Below are 22,336 nucleotides of genomic sequence, written 5' to 3'. Positions count from 1 at the left end.
TATAGACTATGCTTCAGGAATACCTTCCTGATGGTGCAAGCCGCTTGACAGTAGAACTGACTTCCTCAGAAGGTGGTGGATTCTTTTTCCTTAGAGGTTTGTAAGCAGAGGTTGGATGGCCACGTATCAAGAGCAAAGTTGAAGGTTTGAACCACCTGCTGATGAAGAAAACCAGGGGTTGCCCATACCCCTTCCCCAGGATCTTAAGACACAATTCTCTTTTATTTTGCGGTTCATTTTGAATGCTCTCAGCTTTTGGGGGGGCATGCTACCCTCTTTTGCACTGGCCCATTTGGAATTTTGGGAAAGTGGGGGGTGTCCCAGTCCCAAAATAGTTGCAGCAGGGGTGCGTGGCTTAACACAACATGACTGCCACCTTTAAAAGAGCAGAAAACGAAATGGAGCCACATCGGTGAGAAAAAGGGTACTTATATCACCCACCACTGCACTCACTCACAGGAAGAAACTCTTTGCATCTTTTCTCTGCTCTGCACAAAATAGAGGGTGAATGTCCATTCCTGGCATCTAATAACATGTGTGCATGTTTAAGGATGTGTGCAATGTAGGAGAGGTCAGTCCAATGCAAATGGAAACTGAGAAGGAAGAGCAAGCAGCCTATTGTGCACTCTGGATTTTTCAGGGGATATTTTGCAGGTTGCATAGGAAGTACTGCATAGGAGACGCCCAGACAAAATGACCTTTGAGATCCCTTTGGTGGCTAGGTAGGTGAACCAGAAGGCAACAGCATTTTGCCTTCCCTAGAGTTCATTTAGTCTCAGGGTTAGCCAGACTTACTCTTAAGTTTCACTGACTTGAGTGGCAAGCTAAGCCTGAACACATTTACTTCCAAGCAAGCTAAGCCTCCACACGTTTTGCTCAGAGGGCAAGCCCTTGAGTCCGGCGGGTGTTACTCCAAAGTAAGCCTGTCCACGGAGACACGAGGAGGGGAAGCGGAGCGAGCTCGGGGCCCCTTCTCAAACTGGAGCCCTGCTCGGAGCCGGGCAGACGGCGCTCGGGAAACAGGGGCGCCGCGGGGCAGGGCAGGGCGCGGCGGCGGCCGCCTGGGCTCAGGGACGCCGCGAGGGCGGTGCAATGGCACCAAGTAGCCTCGCCACCCTGCGCTCCAGAGGCTGCGCGCGAACGGGAGAGCGAGAGAGCGAGCGCGTAGACGGCAGGCAGGCTGTCTGGCTGGGCGTGAGGGTCCGGCTGCTGGGGAAGGAGGGAGCCTCCCCCTGGCCCTCCTCCCGCTTCCCCCTCCCCGCCCGCACAGCCGCCTGGGCCTGGGCCGGGCTTGGGCCGAGAGGCGGAGGCGCTCGGCAGAGCCTTAAAACTTTCCGGAGCGGCCGTGGCGCTTGGGGGCAATGTGGCTGCTGTGGCTGCTCCTGGGCTCGGCGGGTGAGTCGGCGCCGGGCGCGCACCCACAGGAAGCGGGGAATGGGGGGCGGGAAAGAGCTGGCTGGGGGAAGGGGAGGCGAGCGCGCCGTGGGGACGGACCTGCAGGAACCCCGGAGGGCAGCGGCGCCTCACGCCCCCCTCGCGTTACTATGTCCCCCTCAGGCTGAGGGTGGCGGAGGAGGCGCGGGCTTTGCGAGGGTCCAGGACCCCTCGGTGTGGACTTGGAAAGGGGGGAGAACCGCCTCACACAAAGCACAACACGCGCAGCAACTTGGGAGTGCGTTCGCGTCTACTCTTTCCAGGATTACCTGAATATTCTCGGACAACGCTGCTTGGTTGCGATAGCCCCAGATGGGGATAAGTACTACGATACCAGCTTTTTGGTTTTGTTTGGGGTGCGTGAGTGGTAGAGTTGCTTATTCCTCTCTTCCTCCCCCCAAACTCTTCACCTCAGCTGGAGAGGCAGGCTGGTGACTGGCAGCTCCAGCTCTCCGCTCTGTTCCTTTTAAGTACTGTAGTTTGTTGATAATTTCTGTAGTGTTTTACAAAGTGCCTTACCACGCCTGTCTCTTCTCACAGTTCAGTTTGTATATTATTATTTTTTTTTTAAAAAAACCTATCAGTCCTGTGTTAGGGAAGGGAGAGCTTCTTGAAGGAATATACAACAACATCGTAAAATATTCCACACCCCCACCCCCACCCAGAGCAGTCATAGTACAGTGGTACCTCTACTTACGGATGTGATCTGTTCTGGGGTGCCATCTGCACCCTGAAAAGTCCGTAAGTAGAGCGCCGCTTCTGCATGTGCGCATGATGCAATAGAGCGCTCCTGCGCATGCGCAAAGCACACAGAATGCTTCTGTGTGCGCGCGTGTGTGACAAAACCCGGAAGTATACACTTACAGGTTTGTCGTGTTCGCAACCCGAAAATCCTCAACCTGAACCTAACACAACTAGAGGTATGACTGTGTTCAGAAAGTTCCTTCCCCTGCTCCATTTGCTTCATTTGCTTAGAACAGCCACATAAGGGGTTAAATGTGACCTTAGTGACTTCTGGTGTTGGGGTTCTTCACATCTAGGTGTGGTGCAAAGTGTCATGGAGGTCCTGGGGTAAACCTTCATTGTATTTCATAAAAATACACATGGAACCACAGGGCCCTTCTGTCCCAAAGGAGCGTCAGGTTTTGGTTGGTGTTTGTGTTGACATTCTCCTTCTCCTTCTTGGAGTTTTGGCTGCAACCTTCCTTTCTGTAGAGATACACTACTGTGTCTTGAGAGGCCCAAGTAGTATCATCAGTCTGACTTTTGATGAGTTTTGTTTGGGGTACATCCATCCAGATCCTCTTCCCTACTAAGGGAGTTTGGCAGGAGTTAGAAAGGTGATATGCAGCAGCATAACTCTAGAAAAAGAAGTATAGTTGGGGAGAGAGGAACCAGACATCTCTGTGATACCACATGTTTGGAAGGGTCCAGAAGTCTTCTGCTCCAGCCCCCTGCTGCAAGGCAGGAACTCTTCCTATCCTCTAATTCACCCAAGAAATCCACACCAAAGAGTGATGAGAATAAGTGCTAAACATAGGCCCTTGATACCTGAAAATATGAGCTATGTATTAAGTCTTCAAAACCTGGATCAATGCATCTTTGCATCTCCACTTCTAGCACTTCTAACAGACATTTTGCTACCATTTTCACTAAATCTAGTAAACAGAAATGGCATTTGAACCTGTGTTCAATTCAACCTGAAAGACATTTTGAATTGCTTCTTTGAAAGTATTTATGCTGTCAGAAAGTTCATTTTGTTTTGAGTTGGGCTCCACAAACTCTGCAAATACATAAAATGTGCCCACAGTGGGAACTGGGAGAATTCTATCAAAACTAAGCAAAGTTGGTGGTGCTAGACATAAAACTCTCCTCTTTTTTTTTTTTGCTCTGACTGCACAACACATCATTCCATCTTGGATTTTCCATTCTCATCTAAGCTGAGTGATTTATCTGCTGTCTATTTGTATTTAATAATAACCATGTGTAAATAGTGATACTTTGCTGCAGTAGATGTTGGCAGAAGATGCTGTGGGTGTACAAAGGATTTTGCTGTAGCAACTTTGCGATTTTAAAAAGTGTTTGCAAAGCTCATATACAGTTCTTTATGAGCTTCCCCATATAATATTAGGAGTGCTTTATCTCCAGATGCATTGATGTCACATTAAGTTGCATTCTTTGCTTTCAGTGTCATACAGTAGTTTTACCATTGCAAGCAGCATCACCACCTGTTGCTGTACAAGCAAAAATGACACACATTTATTAACCCATTTTTTTTTTTACCATTTAAATATTTCATATTTGAAAATTGTTGTTCTTTGACTCGTGTAAGTACAGTGTTCTGCTGGATAAGTTCAGCAAACAGAAAAGTAGCACTGGGAGGACTGTGCCATTTGCTACACCAAGTTTGTAGGAGTACTGAGAATTTCACAGCTGTCTTGTATTTTCCCAGGGGCATCACCTGGGCTTTATTCACTGGAAGCATTTGTACACATCAATAGAATTTGGCTTTGGTCAGTCTTGTGGTCTTCTAATCTCCAAGTTGTCTCACTCTTACAGCCTTGTGTTAACTTGAGCCTTGGGGTCAGTTTATATATTATGGCTGCCACTGTTGTCATATTGGAAATACATTTCTGTTCAGCAGCTTGCTATGCTGTTTGGTGATTTTTAAAATGTCATTTGAGAGCTCTCTCTCCCCCCCCCCGCAAAAAGTGTGGTGCTTGGGAGGGGGATAATACATTCTGTGTGGAGAGTTGTTGTGTACATAGCTCTCATGACATGGTCAGGCCAATGGAAGTTATACAGTGGGTGGCCACAATGTGCAAAATGGCCTTTTAAAGAGTCAGGTCCTGCATAACTCTCCAGGGACCCTTTAACCCAGGGTTGCCTTACTTTTACACACTTGTTTATTGCGGCCTTGTACGTAAGTCCACAGAACTTGCTAGTCTGCTGGCAGAGGAGTGTTGCAGACCACTGCCTTTTTGTCCTGGGAGCAAAGGAGGAATGGAGTGTTTTGCTCACCTGCATGTAGTTCCTTGCACTCACTTGGTATGCAATTCATCAGTTGCTAGGAATTGCAAGTGAAGATCGAGCGCTGTTGCACTTATGTTCTGCTTGCAGACTTCTCGTAGGTTGGCTGTTGTAAGAACGGGATTCTAGACTAGATGGACCCTTTGGTCTGACCAGTTGAGCTCTTCTTATATACCAAGTTAGTGCTTCAACACAGGACTTGTAGTGCTGAAGATATTCTGGAGAAGGCTAGTGTATTTCTGGTTTGCTGTTGTTATGAATAGAAAACCTGCAACATAATAACGAATGATATCCCTACCATTTCAGGAACAAGTGTTTATTGAAATAGTGGTTGTGATTTAAGAACCTGTTATTAACAGATGTATGTGGACACAAGGAAGTGTTACTTATTATCTTTGAGATAGCAAGATTTTCAAAGTTTAATTGCACACCTCTAGATTGTTAGGGTTTTGCATCCTTTCAGTATATAATCTAAACATCACACAGGAAAGCTCTGACAGGTAAGAGAACTGAGATCTCCCATGTTGGTAAAATTATTTTTCCAAAAGATTAGCAGGAATATATAATTGGCTAGATAATGATAATGATTTGCTTTGATGTTCATTAATGTAATGGATTAATACTTAATTGACCCTCACTGGAAAACAAAAACATTATTGGGTAATAAATCAGAATGTCAGGATAAAAAATAATAATGAAATGTACAAATACAAGTTGCCATATTGCTAATGAAGGACAGAACACTTTTTACAATAGTGGGCACTTGTTTGTCAAAATCTGAATACAGGCTGAGGGTTCTTTTTGCATCTTTGATGTAGGTATGAATTTATTGTGTGTATGATACCTGTAGGCATTGTGACAAAGTGTCTGTGTAAAATACTGTATTTTTCGCTCTATAAGACGCACCAGGCCACAAGACGCACCTAGTTTTTGGAGGAGGAAAACAAGAAAAAAAATATTCTGAATCTCAGAAGCCAGAACAGCAAGAGGGATCGCTGTGCAATGAAAACAGCAATCCCTCTTGCTGTTCTGGCTTCTGGGATAGCTGTGCAGCCTGCATTCGCTCCATAAGACGCACACACATTTCCCCTTACTTTTTAGGAGGGAAAAAGTGAGTCTTATAGAGCAAAAAATACGGTATTTTTAAGAACCTAAAACCTTGCTTTGTGTAGCTGTGCCTGTTGCTACATAGCTCCTTGATGGTTAAGTGGTGGAAAAGAGAGAGAAGGACCACCACCACCCCTTGATCAAATTTAGTTTTCCCCAATAACTGTCAGCAACAGAAGTTTCTTTGAGGGGAAAAAACACATAGTTGGGATCTTTAGGAACTTATATCAGACATTTGGTCCCATGGTTCTCTTTAACTCCTAAAAATGAAGCAAACAACCATGAAACGTATGCTGTTATAAACATTTGGATTTCACACACTACAGATAGCTTTCTTTGGCTGCATTGAGATGAATACCCACTGTGATCACAAGTTCCTTCTTCTTCAGTTCCCTCTGATAAACAGGACTTTATTCATTGCTTTCTTTCTTTTTGCCATTATGTCTGAACTGTGGTTTGAACAACCCCTCCTAACCAGGATTGCTAACTGTGGCTATTAAGTTCTGCAAAACAAAATCTCAAATACTAGTTTCCAAGTTCCAGATCTTATTCACTGCAGTATTCTGAAAAGTATAAAGTAATCAGGATTGTAAATGCAGAACGCAAAGATGAATGAGAGAAATTAACATTGGGGTGGGGGGTGGGGACAAGGCTTTCCAGTTTCCCTGCATACATATCAGTACAATCACTGTAAGAGAATAAAATATACAAATTTACCTTGGAGTTAAAATCTATTTAATATGGGTAACTTCCAAAACTAATTCTTGAATTATTATGATACATGTAGTTTAACTTGAAATGTAATATCAGCTTCTGCTTTATTTTTCTAGCTCTACTTTATTACTAAAGGGTGATTTTGTTTTCAATACTAGTCTTCGTTTAACAAATGAAAACAGCTTTCTTTGTTTTTATACATTATGTAGTACAGTAGGAAGTTTTTGACCCAAACTGATTACAGACAAGCAAGGAAACACCCAATTAATTCTACCCACTCCCCAAATCTCCTTCAAGAAGAAGCCTGTGCTTGGTGAATGGGAACCATACCACTGAACGTATTTGTGTTTGATCATTGCATAAGGTAGTTGCATATAGTTCTCAAATGGAGGATACATAAACATAAGAATAAAATATGATGTTTGAACTCATTTGTGTCATGTAATAAAATACTGAGTACTTTATTTGTATATCATAATAAATTCAGGAGATAAGTTAAAACAAGGGAATAAACACCTAATTCAAAATAGCTTCCAATTTCTCATCTACAGGTGAAACTTGAAAAATTAGAATATCGTGGAAAAGTTCATTTATTTCAGTAATTCAGCTTAAAAGGTGAAACTAATATATGAGATAGACTCATGACATGCAAAGCGAGATATGTCAAGCCCTTATTTGTTATAATTGTGATGATAATGGTGTACAGCTGATGAAAACCCTAAATTAACAATCTCAGAAAATTAGAATATCAAATGAAATCAGCAAAACAAGGATTGCAAATAGAGCAATATTGGACCTCTGAGAAGTAGAAGCATGAATATGTACTCAGTACTTGGTTTGGGCCCCGTTTGCATCAATTACTGCCTCAATGCAGAAGAGCTGAAGGCTGCTATTGAAGCATCCTGGTCTTCCATAACACCTCAGCAGTGCCACATTATTAATTTGGGGTTTTCATCAGCTGTACGCCATGATCATCACAATTATAACAAAGGCTTGACATATCTCGCTTTGCATGTCATGAGTCTATCTCATATATTAGTTTCACCTTTTAAGTTGAATTACTGAACTTTTCCACGATATTCTAGTTTTTTTAGTGTCACCTGTAATCAGGCAAATCTTAGGACTATGGAAACATATTTAGGCCACAGCTTAGTAGTTTAAATGTCTTTCCTAATGAAGAAACCAGGCATATATTATGATTAATAATATGTCATCAACATAGCGTATCCTTAGTAGGTTTATACCTTCCTGGTACTACAACTATTGTTGCTGAGTTTGTCAAAATACAGCCAGAGACTTAATTCAAAAACACATGCAAACAAATCACCAGTGTTGCAAAGCATTGCCTATTCAAGGGCTCTTCAAAAGACAAGTGGAGATTTGCCTGGAGAAAAAATGCAATGTTATTGCACTGTTAAAAGTTTGCAGGCATTCCACCTGGCTTCCTGCTGTTTTCCACATAGGAACGCTTATGTTGAAATTGTGCTGTTTTTTTCTTGTTTCCCTTTACTAATGAAGCAAAACTAGCCAATGTTTGTGCTTCTCACTACATTCAGGGCAACAAGAGTTGTATCCTGCTCAGAAACAACGCAGGATTCTAAACTTGTTTGTTGCTAGACTAGATTATAACTTCACTGTGTTATGGAACAGCGTTGTATCAACAATCTGTGATGGAAGGGGAAGTAATGTGATATTGCTGCTGTTGCTTATGAATGAGCTAGTGAAAAATGAGTAGCACCTCTACTTCGTTTTCATAATGTAAGAACACAGGAGTAGTAGATGAATAAACGTGCTGCTAAGCAAGTTGGCAGTGACTGTTTCTTTGAATAACATGACAATGTAGGTGTGCACTATGTCAAATGTAAACCAGTATTTTTTGGAAACGTGCTTTGATTTATATGCACAGATAGGAAAGATTAGTACTTTCCATTGTAGGTACTGCATTGTACACCTAAACAGCCACTGGTGAAGTTTCTCTATACATCAACATTTGCAATAGGTATAAAAGATTTGGGAAGGTTGGACTTTTTCAAGTTACTAATATGTACTGGGCACCAAATGGATCCTTACGTAGGGCAGACAGCTGCATGTGTTGGACTCAAATAGCCAGTAGTCACGTTTTCCTGATTCTCATGGGAATTGCTGGTTACCTACATAGACTGGCTAAGAAGTTTTGATGCATAAGACAAAAACTCTAAATGGTGGTTAGAAATATAATTACAGGCACCTCCCACCCCCTTATGCACATTCTACTTGCGCATGGCCGCTTTTACGCAAGCCGCCACGAAATAAATAAATAGATAAATCACTTTACATTATTTCAATTTTGCATGCAGGTGCCTGGAATGTAACCCCTGTGTAAGTCAGGGGGTATCTGTATAATATATTAAATAACTTTCAGCTTGCTGCTGTTATGATAGCATAGAATTTGATTCCAAATTTGGTCTACCTGCCTACCAGTAGAAACTGCTCTGACCTAACCTCTTAGGTGCCTGTTGCAGGAGAAGTTAGGTGCAGGAGAAGTTCAGTGACAAAGCTGTGTAAAGCAAGCTTTCTAATTCTGCCTATGCAAACATTTAAGTTCTGAGACTCTTCCCAGGCCAGCCTGCAGCTCTCAGACAGTGACTGAAGCGTAGCTGCTTACAAACACAGGGCTGCCATGCACTTTTATGTACACTGACATGTAGGACAGATAGTCACATATTTTGTAAGGTTCTTATGTCTTTTGTAGTACTTAAGCATAGCAAAATCTGTGCCTAGGTAAAATGTAGAATGTATGTTTCAATGTTAAAAATGGCATTTTAACAGTTGCAGGAAAGGCTTTGCTTCATGCCAAGTGAAATGAATTTTGCAGGCCCCTGGTTTGTCATCGTTCAAGTCTCCTGTTTCAGTGGTATTCTCTTTTCAGTGAGTGAGTGGTTTGTTAATAGGCACTTAGAGCAGTGTGTTAAAAGTTAGATTTGACAGCAATTTCAGTTCAGGCAGAGACCGTCAGCTTCTGTGTATCAAAAGTTTAGAGTTACTTAAAAAAGAAGAAAATTAAAAAGAGGATGTTTGTCTTGGCAAAAGGGTATGATGAAATATATTTCTACCGAAATATATTTTAATGTATTGAAACAGGAGACATGATTTTAAAATAGTTCACCAGTGCTGTACCTCCAGACCGCCTACTGACATTTAACTTAAATAGACCATGGGAAACTTTACAGGCTAGCATCATTTGTCATTAATAGCAGTTGGATGGGCTATCTCTTTTACTGCTGAGAAAAGTCTTGTGCTTTTCTCCTTCCTCTAGCTAACAAGCCCTTGACTGTGAAGTACTGTTTTTAATTGACTCTGAAGGGAACATCCTATATTGAGGGAGATTTTGAGGCATATGTTTCTGGTCAGTGAACACCCAGCAAAGTAATGTTGTGGAGTTCTTCTGAGATTGTATCACTTCATATAACTACTGCGCATGACAGTTTTTCCAGTGCAGTTTTCCCATAAGAAAATTCCTGTTTATTTGTCAATTGGAAAGAAACATTTGTTACAGACAACTCTTTCATAACTCTAGCTTTTGATGTCCGGGGCATTCAAAAAGCACAAACCTCTTCCTCCATTATTCTTGTGGTCTGAAAAGGTTCTGTCCCAGAAGAAATCTTCACAATGAGATTTGTTTCGAATGTATAGATTCTTAGTCTTTTTAAATCTGGAAAATTGAGCTTAGGGAGTGCATTACCTATTCATCAGTTTTGCATGATTTGCAGATGCTGAAGTCTTCAGGCAATTGCAAGCAATAGGAATTGTAGGTGAAATCTAATATATTGTATGAATGCTTCCCCCCAGCCCTCAAAAGTAGCTTCTGTGGGCGCACAGAGGCTGTAGTGAGGAAGAGTAGAAGGGGAAGTCCTATTTTGTGGGTAGAAGTTTGTTCTGCAAGCAGGTGGACACAATTGGATATTGCCCTTTGCAAGTACTTATGAAAAGCAATTCTTTGGCTACTAAACCTAGAGTGTTAGCTTCCATATATGCTGTCATTTCTGGAGGTTTTGCTGAAATCAGTGGTAGTCAAGAAAAAGTGATTAGCATTTCAAATGTTCTTCCCTTGGCACAGGCGGAAATGGTGATAACTGGCCTTTTAAAAAAGAGCTTTTGCTACCATAGACTTATAGCTGGCACATCTAGTCATTCCTTCTTGTTAATTTGCTTCTTTATGAATACACTTTATTTGAGCTTTTTTATTAGCGAAAGGCATCTATACAAATTATGGTGAAACACATAATCTAATCAGAATGAGTTTCTAGAAGATTCCTAATAGGACTTTTGAATACTTGCCAAGAGAGTTTTTAGGCTTTCTAGTAAATTTCTTAAATGGACCCGCTGGCCTGTTGGTTGTTTGAGAGCCCTCAGGTTAATATCAGGGCACTTGCTTTCCAATTTCTAAAAATCATCAGTGTAGAGATGTCTGGTTCAGTGGACATTATTATGTAATTAGCAGAGTCAAACTATATGTGAAAACTGAAGCAGCAGCTTTGATCACTCTGACAGTATGGTGAGTGCAAACTGAGGTTGAACGGAGGTGTTGCTTGCCCATATAATTTATTAATTGTTTCCTTGGCTGCCGTCCTTCGTGTATTCTCTGGAGGAATGTTGCTTTTAGTCAGCACACTGATTTGTATAACTTCTAAACCAACTTAATTTTATTGTGTGTAGCACTTAAGCTGCATCTCTTAGTTGCTTTTTGAGGCAGGGAAAATTAGGGATTTATTTATTTCAGGATTTGTATGGTGCTTTTCAGGGCAAATTCTCCCAACAGTGTTGAGCAGTATACATAACACACGTATACTATTTAAACATGATATTCCATGCCATGGTGCTTATCAAGGCTGACTGCATGATTTAGGGGCCCTGGAGCACATGTAATAGCAACAGGTGAGTTGGCATCCAATGCCATCTAAAACCATCAGTACCTCTAACACTCAATACCTGAAGTCAAGCCTGCCAATTCTTTACCATTTGAGTGAACAACTGCTCTGGTTCTTACTTGACTTACTTTATACTGGCCATTTGGAACTTTTCACTTCTGCCCAGATCATTTTGAGTCAGGACCCTTCCCAGGGCCGGGATACGTAGCAGCAGCAACAGGAGTGTAGGGTTGATACACATTAAAGGTAAAGGTAAAGGGACCCCTGACAGCTAAGTCTAGTCGTGAACGACTCTGGGGTTGCGGTGCTCATCTCGCTTTACAGGCCGAGGGAGCTGGAGTTTGTCCACTCCGCAGACAGTTTTTCCGGGTCATGTGGCCAGCATGTGGCAAAACCAGAGCAGCGCATGGAAACACTGTTTACCTTCCCGCCGGAGCAGTACCTATTAATCTACTTGCGCTTTTTGGGGTGCTTTTGAACTGCTAGGTTGGCAGGAGCTGGGACTGAGCAACGGGAGCTCACCCCGTCCACCACCAACCTTTTGATTGGCAAGCCCAAGGCTCAGTGGTTTAGACCACAGCGCCACCCGCGTCCCTTGATACACATTGAGATCATGTTACTGTTGTTATTTAATTAACGCTATTACCCACCCTTCGCCAAGGTGGTCCCAGGGCAGTTGAAGCAATTTAAAACTCAGAGTTTAAAACAGCTAAAACAAATTACAGCCACAGGAATAGGGTTGGTCATGAACCCACCCCCTCCTCTGCTGTAACTGTATCAGTTTTAAAGAATAAAATATAGGAGCATAAATGAATATAGAATACAGTAGGGGTGGGAGTGACACATGTTTTTATGGATTCTTTTGTTGATTTCATTCTCATATGTTTTATACTGCCTTGATATGTTTTTATGAAAGTGTGAATTTTAAATGCATAAATAAAAAAAATACTTCCCACCCACATTGCATTTTGTATTAGCATAGCCAGAATGTGGTAATTTTTGTCTACCACAATTTTCTTATGACTGCAGAAAGAGCCCTTTAATGCCAGATTTGCACAGTTGCATATGTCATAACTGCAACTTGATTTGTGAAATTGTTATAATGGAAACAGTCTTGTCCTGCAGGCACAATGCCTGATAAATTTTGTCTCTGCTGCCAAGTGAAGTGTAAGGCTTATCATTGGATTACTTCCACTTTTAATAGGCCATATGACTTAGAATTATAGAGTTGTTGAGTTGGAAGTGACCACGTGGCTCATCCAGTACAATCCCCTGCAATGTAGGAATATTTTGCCCAGGGTGGGGCTCGAACCCATGACCCTGGGATTAAGAGTCTCATGCTCTACCAAGTGAGCAAGGCTAATAATAATAATAAGAGTATTATTATTGCCACTCTGGGCAGCTTCCAGCAAAATACAAAAACATAATAAAACCTCAAACATTAAAAACTTCCCAATACAGGGCAGCCTTCAGATGTCTTCTAAAAGTTGTGTAGTTATTTATCTCCTTGCCATCTGATGAGAGGGTGTTCCACAGGGAGGGTGCCGCTGCCAAGAATGCCCTCTGCCTGGTTCCCTGTAACTTCACTTCTTGCAATGAGGGAGCTGTCAGAAGACCCTTGGAGGTGGACCTCGGTGTCTGGGCTGAATGATGGGGGTGGAGACTCTCCTTCAGGTATACTGGGCTGAGGCTGTCTAGGGCTTTAAATGTCAGTACAGTGGTACCTCGGGTTACAGACGCTTCAGGTTACATACGCTTTAGGTTACAGACTCCGCTAACCCAGAAATAGTACCTCGGGTTAAGAACTTTGCTTTAGGATAAGAACAAAAATCGTGCTCCAGCGGCGCGGCAGCAGCAGGAGGCCCCATTAGCTAAAGTGGTGCTTCAGGTTAAGAACAAACCTCCGGAACGAATTGAGTACTTAACCTGGGGTACCACTGTAACAACACTTTGAACTGTGCTCGGAAATATACAGGGAGCCAAAGAAGATTCTTTAGCACTGGTGTTATATGATCCCGGCTGCCATTCCCAGTCACCAGTCTAGCTGCCGCATTCTGGATTGTTGTCACTCCTTTGGTGAACAAGTGGTACCAGGGATTACTCCTAAAACAGCTAAGGGGGAACCAGCTAGGAAACTGAGGTTAAAAGCATGGCTTTGTACATTGAAAGCAGATGACAACTTTCTGAAATCCAGCCAAGGTTTTTCAGACAGCTTGAAAAAAGTGCCACAAACTGTGATTATTTCTAAATCTCTGACCATGTACACCCATTTTCTTCAATGAAAAAGTGCACTGAATGTACCAGACTTTCCCTTTTTAAAAGAAAATAAGGACGCTATCTGGTCCAGAGCTCTGGGTTGACAGATCATTCTTAAGAGAGTGATCAAATTAAAACAGTAACCTACAGCATCTTTGCAAATTCAGATTTTGGAAGCAGTCACACCCACTTAACAATAATGTGATGGATGACTCAAGAGCATTAGGTGTGCAACCAGAAGCTATTGTGACTTCCAGAATATGATTGCTTGGAGAAGTAAGCAAAGTGAACTCATTCCAGACCTGGGCGTTTACCTGTAAAACATATGTTTCCCAGGATTAAGGCAAGAATATGTGACTGACTTGTGCTTGCAAAACTCCATAGATCTAATTGAATGCACAAAGAAAACTTGGGGGCAAAAGAATTAAAATGTTTCCAATGTTACATTAGTCTGGCCCAAACTATCTTCTTTAGTGTAGTTGCTGCAAAATGATTGACAAAATAGATTTTGGCAAGGAAATTGGTGCTGGCTTCTCTCTTGGCACATGCTGGGTCTCTACATCTACTAGGGTAATGTATGGGTGGAGTACTGTGAAATGACATGCAGCAATATCCTACAGTCAAAGAAATTAGAGATGGAACATGTCTGGTTTATCTTGTTAATTTCCTTCCACAAAGAAAAATTCTTTGTGCATTGTGCAATGCAGATTATTAGGGCTGGCAGCTTTCAATGTCTACCATAGTATCTTTTAATCTTTTTTTATTTAAATGAAGGTGCCGCTTTGTTTGTGGAAAGTAAAAGAAAAAAGAAAAAAAGGTGACTTAACATGAATAGCTCCCAGCCACTACTGAATGCACATGTCATATATTTTCATTGTTTGCTGTGCATTTGAACCTGGAGTCTAGCCCTAGCTCTCACCCTAACCTTTAGGGAAAAGGAGTGGGTGGGATGTTTGTAGCAGACATTTCTTAAGCTGAAATGACCTAAACTAAATATATTAATAAATCCATTTGAAATAAAACGTGCGCTTGAAAACAGTTACATTTTATTTTCAAACATCCCTTATAGCCTTATAAATGGGTTTATACAGTGGACTCTGGTTTGTATGGTCACTAAGTGCTTATATTCATGGACAGGAAGGAGCCTGATCAAATCCTCAGGCTTGCATGCTGCCCTCGCTCCAAAGTGTTTTCAAACAAACTTGGATTAGTTTAACAAGCCAGTTTTATAACCCATGGCTTGAAGCTGACTTGCTTAAAAATTTAGTAGCTTGTTTTAAACCACAGTCTTTTACTCCTACCTGGCAACTAGGATTCTGTGAAGGTAAAAGAAAACACTAGTGTAGTCCTTCTCCCAGCCACAAGAGAGGAGAGAGAGGCTTTGCTTAGGTTCCATTTATCCTGTGCACTAAGTTCTAAACTGTGGTTTAGTATTATCCGTGAAACAACATATTTCCATCAGTTTTACCGGAGTATTAACACTGTCCATTTGTGTCTCTTATCCATTAGCACTGTGTCCCTTTTTGCATATAAGGAGCTCAGTTGGCATCTTGTTTTTAAGAATGAAATGGAGAAAGAGAAAAGCCCAGTAACCAAAGGATGCCATTGCTGTGTTGCATGTTAAAAGCTGTGTCTCTTGGAATGACATGCCCAAGTATTGGACATAGGCTACCCCAGAATCATTCCCCCCTGCTGACTGTTTCTTCTGGAGAACTTTGAAGCTTGTGTTTGGGAGAAGGATATATCAGGAAGGAAGGGGAAATTACCATTAGCTACTGTTTTTAAGCCCCTTCTGAATGTGAAGGCATTCTTCTTCAAAAGATTTGCTCGTTTAAATGCTTGTTTATGTACTTGGTCACACCAGCACAACTTCATTATCAACAAAGAAGTCATACCAACTTGAAAGTGGTGTAACTAACAGGGATTCTGGTCTGAAAAAGACCTCAAATAATTGCTTGCTTAATTTCTATTCCACTCATCGGAATGGCAGAGCTTTCATGTTGCTCTCTGTTTTCACTCTTTTGTTGTGCAATGTTTATTTAGATAGGGTGTTGCTTGATTTTTATCTCCCCAGTGCAGAACTATTTACACCAAGTTTTTAAAAAGTGCTTGAACATGATTCATAGCTGTTAGCAAAGGGTTTTTGCTGGCAGGGTGTCGCTCATAAAGATGTGTCTTCAAGGTTGTCAGTGTAACCTGGGTCATGTTGTCAGTCTGAAACCTCTTCATTTGCTTAGTCTGGACTTACTTATTTGTTCAGCTTTAACACTGCTCTGTTACACAGTGTTTTCATGAGCAGTTCCCGAAAGATTTTTAAAAACAACAATACAGTCAACAACGTGAAATTTACAATAACAATCAACAAATAAATATGACAGGGATTAAAACAACTCTCCAGTTGAAAAGCCAATTCTCTCATTGAAAAGCCAACTCAGTTAACAGTTTAAAAGTTAAAGTGATGGTGAATTTCATAAATGTTGCATTGCTATGGAGAAGGCTCTTAAAAGTCACATGCTGTATTTTAGTCAACAAGCCAATTTATGATAGAGTATCTTGGGACAAATCTGGGAGGAATGGGGGCTTTTAAGGACCAAAACCAGGATTTTGAATCGATCCTACAAACAGGTGGGTAGATTATTTAGGGCTTGTGTTAATGTAAGCTCTGTGAATGACTAGTTAAAATCCTGGCACTCAGTTCTGGACCAGTTGTAGTTTCCAGATCGTCTTGAAAATCAGCCCCATGTATAGTCGATGACAGTAATCCAATGTTGAGGTTGCCAAGGAATGGATTAAGGAGACCTGATCTTGATGAAGGAGAAGACAGCTATAAGACTGTCAAAGCTGGAAGAGGGTGTGCTTGCGTATACAGCTGCCAGCTAGGAATATAGAAGCATGGCTGTGTAAAGGAGAACACTCAAGGTTGTAAATCACCTTCAGGAAACCAGATTGAAATGGATGCAGAAGTGGGTATGAAACCAGATTGACATGAAGCCTGAAACCAGATTGAAACTGATAAGTATTCAAAAGAATCCACCACCTCTAAGTTGCTTGCTCCAAGGGTATATAAAGACTTGTCAGCAACCCTGTGGATCTAAACAGTCCAGGAAAGAGTGCTTTAGGAATGGCCATGTTACAGCTTCCTTAAGAGGTGCAGGAAGTCCTCACCCCATTGTGCTGGTAATAACACTAATGGCCTTGGCCCACCTCGTTGATAAGGAAGAATATATATTCTGAGCACAGGTGGCTAGTTGAACCATTCCAAGAAGACTATCTGTATCCTTAAGTTTACAGTACTGTATCTCCAGGCCAACCAAACAAAAGCAATGAGATAGAACCAGGGATGGCTCCTGTACAGAGGCATCACCTGAGATCTAGCTAACAGTTGAGAGTCCTGTGGACAACAGGGAGTTCAGCCTGGATCAAATGTGAAGGATTGTACCAGTAAGGTATTTGGCAAGTATCTCATTGGAATACAAATCATCAGCCTAATCATAAGAGAGTCCAGGATTAAGCAATGTATGGATGGCTTGGGACTCCAGTACCAATAAGGTACCGTATTTTTCGCCCTATAGGAGGCACTTTTTCCCCTCCAAAAATGAAGGGGAAATCTGGGTGCGTCCTATGGAGCGAATGCAGGCTTTCGCTGAAGCTTGGAGAGTGAGAAGGGTCGGTGCGCACTGACCCCTCTCGCTCTCCAGGCTTCAGGAAGACATCCGCAGCCCAGGCAGCCCTGCGGGAGTTCCCGCAGGGCTGTCTAGGCTGCGGATAGCAGCTTGCTTCCCGGAGCTCCGGGCGCGCTGAAAGCAGAGCGCCCGGTGCTTCGGGAACACATCCGCAGCCTAGGCAGCCCTGCGGGAGTTCCCGCAGGGCTGTCTAGGCTACGGATAGCAGCCTGCCGCCCAGCGCGAGGGGCGCCCTGAAGCAGAGTCGCGAGGGGCGCCGGGCAGACATCCGCAGCGTGGGGAGCCCTGCAGGAGTTCCCCGCAGGGCTGTCTAGGCTACGGATAGCAGCCTGCCGCCCAGCGCGAGGGGCGCCCTGAAGCAGAGTTGCGAGGGGCGCCGGGCAGACATCCGCAGCGTGGGGAGCCCTGCAGGAGTTCCCCGCAGGGCTCCCCACGCTGCGGATAGCAGCCTGCCGCCCGGTGCGAAGGGCGCCCTGAAGCAGCGTGCCCCGCGCGCCGGGCAGACATCAGCCAGCCCCACAAGCTCGGGGGACAGCAGGGAGGCGCAGCGCCGCCATCCTGCTGTTCCTCAACCTGGTTCGGTTTCCCCGACCTGGTTTTGGGGGGGAAATAAAGAAAAAAAATTTTCCCTTTATTTCCCCCCCAAAAAACTAGGTGCATCCTATGGGATGGAGCATCCTATGGGACGAAAAATACGGTACTCTTTGCACACGTAAATACGCATGCTGCTATATAATCTTTGGAGGCCTTCAACTCCCATCTCATAACTTTTAAGGAAAAGGTTTTTTCAGCAGTGCGTTGTTTGTGTAATGTCCTACTATTCTTGAGCTACCTTCAGGAACAAGCAAAGACTTTAAAAAAAAAGTTATCACAGGCCATTTAGCATCTTTAAGTATAACACAATTTAGCATCTGTAAATATATTTAGCACCCTAAAAGAAACATCTTTATGCAGTTCTGCATAGTCAGATTATCAAGGATTGTTTTTCATTATGTCCAGCAACTGGCTAAAATGTGCAGCTAGTATGCTGTGTAAGCCTCTTTATTGCTACTAATGTTTTAAACTGAAAATTTAATTATTTTTAATATATCTTGCTCTTCTATATGTATCTAGAGTGGTGATTTGAACTCTTCTCATTATTCTCTGGGTTTCTCTGTAATAGGCTGCATAAAGAAACCATTTTGTTTATTCACAGCCATGCAGAATCCAGATCCCATAATTGTTGGTGATAATGGGACATTGGTGTGTTCCTCAACTGTAAGGCTCCTCTATGCTTCTTTAAAGGAGGTACTATTCAGCTGAATATTCTAGCAATAACATTCTTCAATATTAAAGAGCCTTTGGGATGCTTGTCTGCCTAAGAACAATGCACAGCGTTTTATTCTGGTGTTGCTTTTCTGTCATCTATATGCTGCACCTACATTTTATGAGGTGTTAATCAGGAAGATGGCAACACGAATGGTTAATGCAGTGAGAGGTCCTTTTGCTGCATGTTTAACTTCCTGAGTCAGGAATACCTATGTAGATTATTCAAGTGATGAGCATATAACTCTGCCTCCACTGTATGTTATAGAGTATATTGCATTTGAACAGAGGGAAATTAATTGCTTATAAGAGGTTAGGAAGATGGTGGGAAAACCTATAACCATTTATCAACTTCTGCAGCGTTAGTGAGCTTTATAAATCTAAGTTACACAAATTATATTTATTCTTTAAGCTTCACACATTCATCATGTTCCTTTTTAAAAACAAGTCTCTCATCCATACAAATGCTCTGTAGTTTCAAGCAGTGTTATTCACTGTAGGGCCCTCCTGGTATTTGCTTCTGCTTTATTTAAATAGAAGCCTATGCTGCCAACATAATGGACAACAGCAACGTTCAGTCCTTAGGAAAAATACTCCAGTTACATGACCATTAATAGCTAAATGATTAATGCAGTGTGTCTTGCAGAGGAAGCTTCTTGACTGCTGGGTATCCTCTTACATTTGGCACGTTAATAGCTGGGAGCAGAGGAACTAGGTGAGAAGCCTTCTAATATGAGCAGGTCTCTGATTCTGAGCTGAGCACAAAGATTGCTGTTTCTGTATAGACCTATTTCTATAAAATTATGCTTTCTGATGACGGAACTTGTATTTTGGAACAAGTGGGATAGATGTGGATACAGAAATGGAACATTATGTTCCTCAGTATCTATCACTGATCCTGTGCAGAAGTTAATGAAACTTGGATTAGGTAAGAGGCACTTACTTTGGAAAATGGGAACTGTTGCCATTTCAGATAATGTGACATTGTGAGGAGGACCAACAACTTCTTCCTTGTGAATCCTAAACAATGCTGCATATTTCCCCTTGCTTTAACAATTAGTGAAACCATCCTGTTTAGCTGATGTGACAGTGTGTCACAGAGCATTAGCATTTACAGAGATGAGATCCTCACCCTTTGGGAAGTTACCCTAAAGGCATAGGAAAGAGAAAAATAATCTGCCTTGATAGATGGTTTTCATTCAGACGTGAAGGCCCAGTTTGGACGTAATGAATAAGCAATGGTTTTTCATTTTGTTCATGAGCCTCAGGCTTGTGCATTCTCCTTAGATGTGGTGACAAAGGGTGGGATTCCCCTATTGAGTCCTGCTAGCAGAAGCCCAGTGCAAAGACTTCCCACTTGTGCAATGCCCCCCCCCCGCAGCTGTGTTTCCCAGGATTGGCGCGCGGGGGGGGGGGGGGATCTCTGGAACAGCATGCTGGGGAGGAGAGGCAGGATTGTTCTGTCTGGCAATTTGAAATGCTTGCCCCAGTGGACAGTTGCCATAGCGTGTCAATGAATTCCCTCCAATGCATTTGAAAGCAGTTGTTTCCTATTTTATTTAACTACAGTTTCATGTTAGGTCCGAAGCCTAAACTGTAATTGATCTTTAGTGTGGTTTACGGAAACATGCCAACTTCATATATAACTTGTTGAAGTTTGCTTGTTTCTGTAATTGAGGGGTGCTTTAACCCTTTTCTGGCTGAGGGCCACATTGACCTATTGTTAACCCTTGAGAGGTTGCACGTCAATGTGAGTGTGGGCAGTTTCTTTTTTTAAAAAAAAGAAGAAGGTGAGGGGGGAGCTTAGGTGTCACAAAAACCTTTTGGCATCTGCAGGAGTAGTTAGTAAACTAAAAAAAAACCCCTTAAAAAAAACTTTTAAAAATGGCAACAGGATTGCCATAAAAAACCTTTCAGTAAGGTACCTATTGTTCATTTAGCTATAGATATAGCTATTTTAAAACTGAAAAATTGGTTGACGCTCAAGGATTACTGAAATGTATGTGCTTTGAAGCCTCAAAGTATATGTTAAGGATAGGCAATATGCTAAGCGGTTTAACAATAAGGAGCAGAGTGTTTTGAAAACTGAAGTACGGTACCAATATTTTTTTATTGTAAACACCAACTTAAACATGTATTAACAATTTCTGCTAAAAATGTGATATTAACAATGTGTTACCCATGTGAATTGCGTATTAGTTCATGCTTAACAAAATAATAAATAAAAAGTGTTGTTGACCCCCCTCCCCAGTGGCAACTAGACATTTTGTTTTGGTGCCCACAACCCAGGTCCCAGAAGCCATTTGGCTCCACGTTTTTCTATTCCAGTCTCTAACACTGGGGGGGGGGGGTGCGGGGAGCCACTGGTGGAGGAAGGGGGTGTGGTGGGTGCGGTCTGCCCCGGATATCATCCGGGGGGGTGTGTGTTTGACATCGCTGCCCCACCCCCCTGGGATACTAGCCCTGCCCCAGGTGCACAGCATGTGTGCCGTTCTGGGTGCTAGAGCAGCTAGCTCCACCTCTGGGGGGAGCTGCCCCTCTGGCTACACCCATGTCCTGTGCCAGATCTACACTTACACAGTCTTGGAGTATTGCATGCTGTATATATGCCATGGAGTCTTCCTGAGTCTTTGTAAAGAAGCTGCAATTCATCATTGCTCTGCTTTGCAGCTTCAATCTTTCCCTTCTGCGCTTCATTCCATTATTTCCTGCCTGTTCATTGCATTGCAAGATACAGCTATCAGTTAAAATGATGTAATTTGAAGCTTGCTTTGTTTATTGCAAGCCATTATATTACTTTCCTACCAATCGCAAGGTTGTCTTAATATATTATATACTTTACTTGCATTTTGTTGTGGCTATTTTTGTCGGCTGGAATTTGTCACTTGTGCCACACAATAAGATTAGCCCTTACTCTTCCCTTCCTTGGCCATTGGAAAATACAGCACATGACAGTGCACATTTATTTCCTATCTGCATTTGCTGAATATACGTCCTGTTGTAATAGAGATATATATTTTCTTTCAGCAAGGGTTTCTGTTGTGATGAATAAGTAGAGTAGATAAGGTGAAATTAAACTCCCGTGAGAAGAATGGGGCTGACTTCAATATAATGCCTGCTGTGCATCTTCATAACAGTTTGTATCCCATTGACAAAATGCAATGCCATTCATTTGTGTTATTGATTTGCTTACAGAAAGCAGCTGAAATGTAATACATGCAGGAAATAACTGGAGTCGCATTATATTTTGCACATATTCTTAAAATTTATTGCTGAATAGAGCATATTAAAAAGCTGAGACAGTGTCGTGTTTTTCAGAGGGTAACTATGAAAGCTATTATTTCCAGGTATCTGGTAATAATTTCAAGTATTATGCTATTTAAGAGTAAATAAAATAACTATTCTTATTCATTTTATACTGCTTTCATCTGAATGTTTCACTTAAAAGCTGAATATATTGACAGACCAGTAGCCACAATTGGGAGAGCTCAGTTAGACACTAATTAGTTTCTGCACACTCAATAGGACTTTGTGAAGTACTTGGGCATGAGGGATACATGCAGAGTTCATTACATAGTTCTCAGAAAATGCCAAATGTCTTCATGCCTGTTTCAAGAATTAGAGACAAAATTGCCTCCTTCTGAAGATGTGTCTGTCATGAATCTCTCATTACCCTAGAGCAGAGATGCATCTTCTCCCTCCCTTCTTAAAATAGTTCATGAATCTGAGAGTAATGGATATTCTCTTGTTCAGAAGGACTGCCTTTAGCTGAGGCACCTAACATGAAACCATAACATGAAACCATGGTTTGTTAAACTATGACAGCAGTGAACTTTTGAAGCTGATCCTGAGCATGTGGGAATGAAAAGCCAATTACCACTTCTAAACCATGATTTGTCT

The 22,336-nt window shown here is 42.1% G+C and overlaps 1 protein-coding gene and 1 long non-coding RNA gene across 4 annotated transcripts in view; one reads left to right on the top strand and one right to left on the bottom strand.

Moving 5' to 3' along the window:
• Positions 1-1,859, bottom strand: part of LOC308464988 — a 56,484-nt gene extending 54,625 nt beyond the window's left edge. Inside the window, exon 1 of the long non-coding RNA XR_013980211.1 lies at positions 1,704-1,859. This is a non-coding gene — a long non-coding RNA (uncharacterized lncRNA). The remainder of the gene's footprint in view (positions 1-1,703) is intronic.
• The window catches only part of LDLRAD3 (low density lipoprotein receptor class A domain containing 3), a 124,775-nt gene continuing 103,704 nt past the window's right edge, over positions 1,266-22,336 (top strand). For 2 of the 3 annotated variants that reach the window (XR_013980081.1, XM_080983861.1), the window contains exon 1: positions 1,266-1,395. Coding sequence is in view for 2 of the 3 variants with exons in the window: in XM_080983861.1 (XP_080839987.1) it covers positions 1,362-1,395 (34 nt within the window). In the remaining variant the exon portion in view is untranslated. The remainder of the gene's footprint in view (positions 1,396-22,336) is intronic. The other variant, XM_080983862.1, reaches the window with a different exon arrangement.

This window comes from Podarcis pityusensis, assembly GCF_964106645.2.
Source record: "Podarcis pityusensis genome assembly, chromosome: 1".
Lineage (NCBI taxonomy): Eukaryota > Metazoa > Chordata > Lepidosauria > Squamata > Lacertidae > Podarcis > Podarcis pityusensis.
The sequence above is the reverse complement of the archived record's forward strand: the minus strand, read 5'-3'. Positions and strand labels throughout refer to the sequence as shown.